Source organism: Cucurbita pepo, unplaced genomic scaffold (assembly GCF_002806865.2).
Source record: "Cucurbita pepo subsp. pepo cultivar mu-cu-16 unplaced genomic scaffold, ASM280686v2 Cp4.1_scaffold003576, whole genome shotgun sequence".
Lineage (NCBI taxonomy): Eukaryota > Viridiplantae > Streptophyta > Magnoliopsida > Cucurbitales > Cucurbitaceae > Cucurbita > Cucurbita pepo.
Window position 1 is genome coordinate 1 of NW_019649581.1, and position 1,049 is coordinate 1,049.

The 1,049-nt window shown below is 45.0% G+C and overlaps 1 protein-coding gene across 1 annotated transcript; it reads right to left on the minus strand.

Annotated features, from left to right (window-relative positions):
• Nucleotides 1–6: 6 nt before the first annotated feature.
• LOC111786947 (probable 2-oxoglutarate-dependent dioxygenase AOP1.2) lies at nt 7–1,026 on the minus strand (the record flags this gene model as incomplete). The annotated part of the gene is made up of 3 exons (XM_023667133.1): nt 573–1,026; nt 164–500; nt 7–78 (listed from the first exon to the last, which is right to left on the minus strand). Coding segments are annotated over exons 1-3 (777 nt in total), but the record flags the coding sequence as incomplete, so codon positions are not given.
• Between the last annotated feature and the right edge of the window lie 23 nt (nt 1,027–1,049).

The following is a 1,049-nucleotide window of genomic DNA, read 5'->3' on the forward strand; positions in this document are numbered from 1 at the left end:
CCCCACTGAGTATCTCTCTCTGTTTCCACTCATCGTCACTCTGTGTGGCGCCGAATATATCCTCCCATTGCTCCACGCCTGTCCCAACAACCCCACATTTCTTTGTAAGTTTTTGATGGGTTATTGCTAATTGTAATGGAATTTGAAGTTAATGGCAACTTACAAAGAAGGCATCTCCAGCCATGACGATGAATGATTTGGCAGAAGATTCAGCAGAAGGAGGCTGATATTCAACCCATCTGTTGTCTCTGGTCTTAATGTGTAACCCATTTACTGAATTCTGATGAAGAATGGTGAGGAAGCTCTTGTCGGTGTGAGGGAAAGCCCCCAAATTCATCTCGTTCCGATGTGGGACTCTGTATTTGATCATCCGGAGAAGATATTTAGTGGATTGGGTGTGTGAAAGGAAGAGGCTTTTGAGGCCGTAGCTCTCGAACACCATCTTCTTCACCGTCTGCTCCAATTGGGACACCAATTCTGCGTAGGATTTGAGGTTTTCACTGCAAAATAGTATGTGGGTTAGCTCTGAAAGTGAGAAATAAAGGCAGAATGAACGAAGGGAAGAAATTTACCAGAACAGAGGGTTTGGGCGAGAGGGCCACATGAGGTTGGAGAAAGATTGGATGTTGGAGGGAAGAAGAGGGTCTTCAATGCCCATACTTTCATGGATAGGCATCAATGGGTTCTGCCCAAAGTAGCCATGGAAAGGCTTCTCAGACACATTCTGAACCTTCCTCTCCAATGGAACTTCGAACACCTCCTTCATGGCTTCCATCATCTTCAAAGAACTCGCCTCCATTGAAACGCTGTCGTACAACGCTACAAAGCATCCATACTCTTCAAGTGCTTCCCGGACCTTCTCCCTCGTCGAACCCCACTTCCTCCCTCCGCTCTGCAAATTGTGTGAACTAAATCTCACAACTGGAATCTCACCCGCCATTGATGAACACTAAAACTCACCTCTGTTAAGTGTTTATTGTCTCTGTTTTTGGTTTGGAAAATATGGCACTAAAACACCCTTTTTATACCCAAATTTTGAAAATGGCATC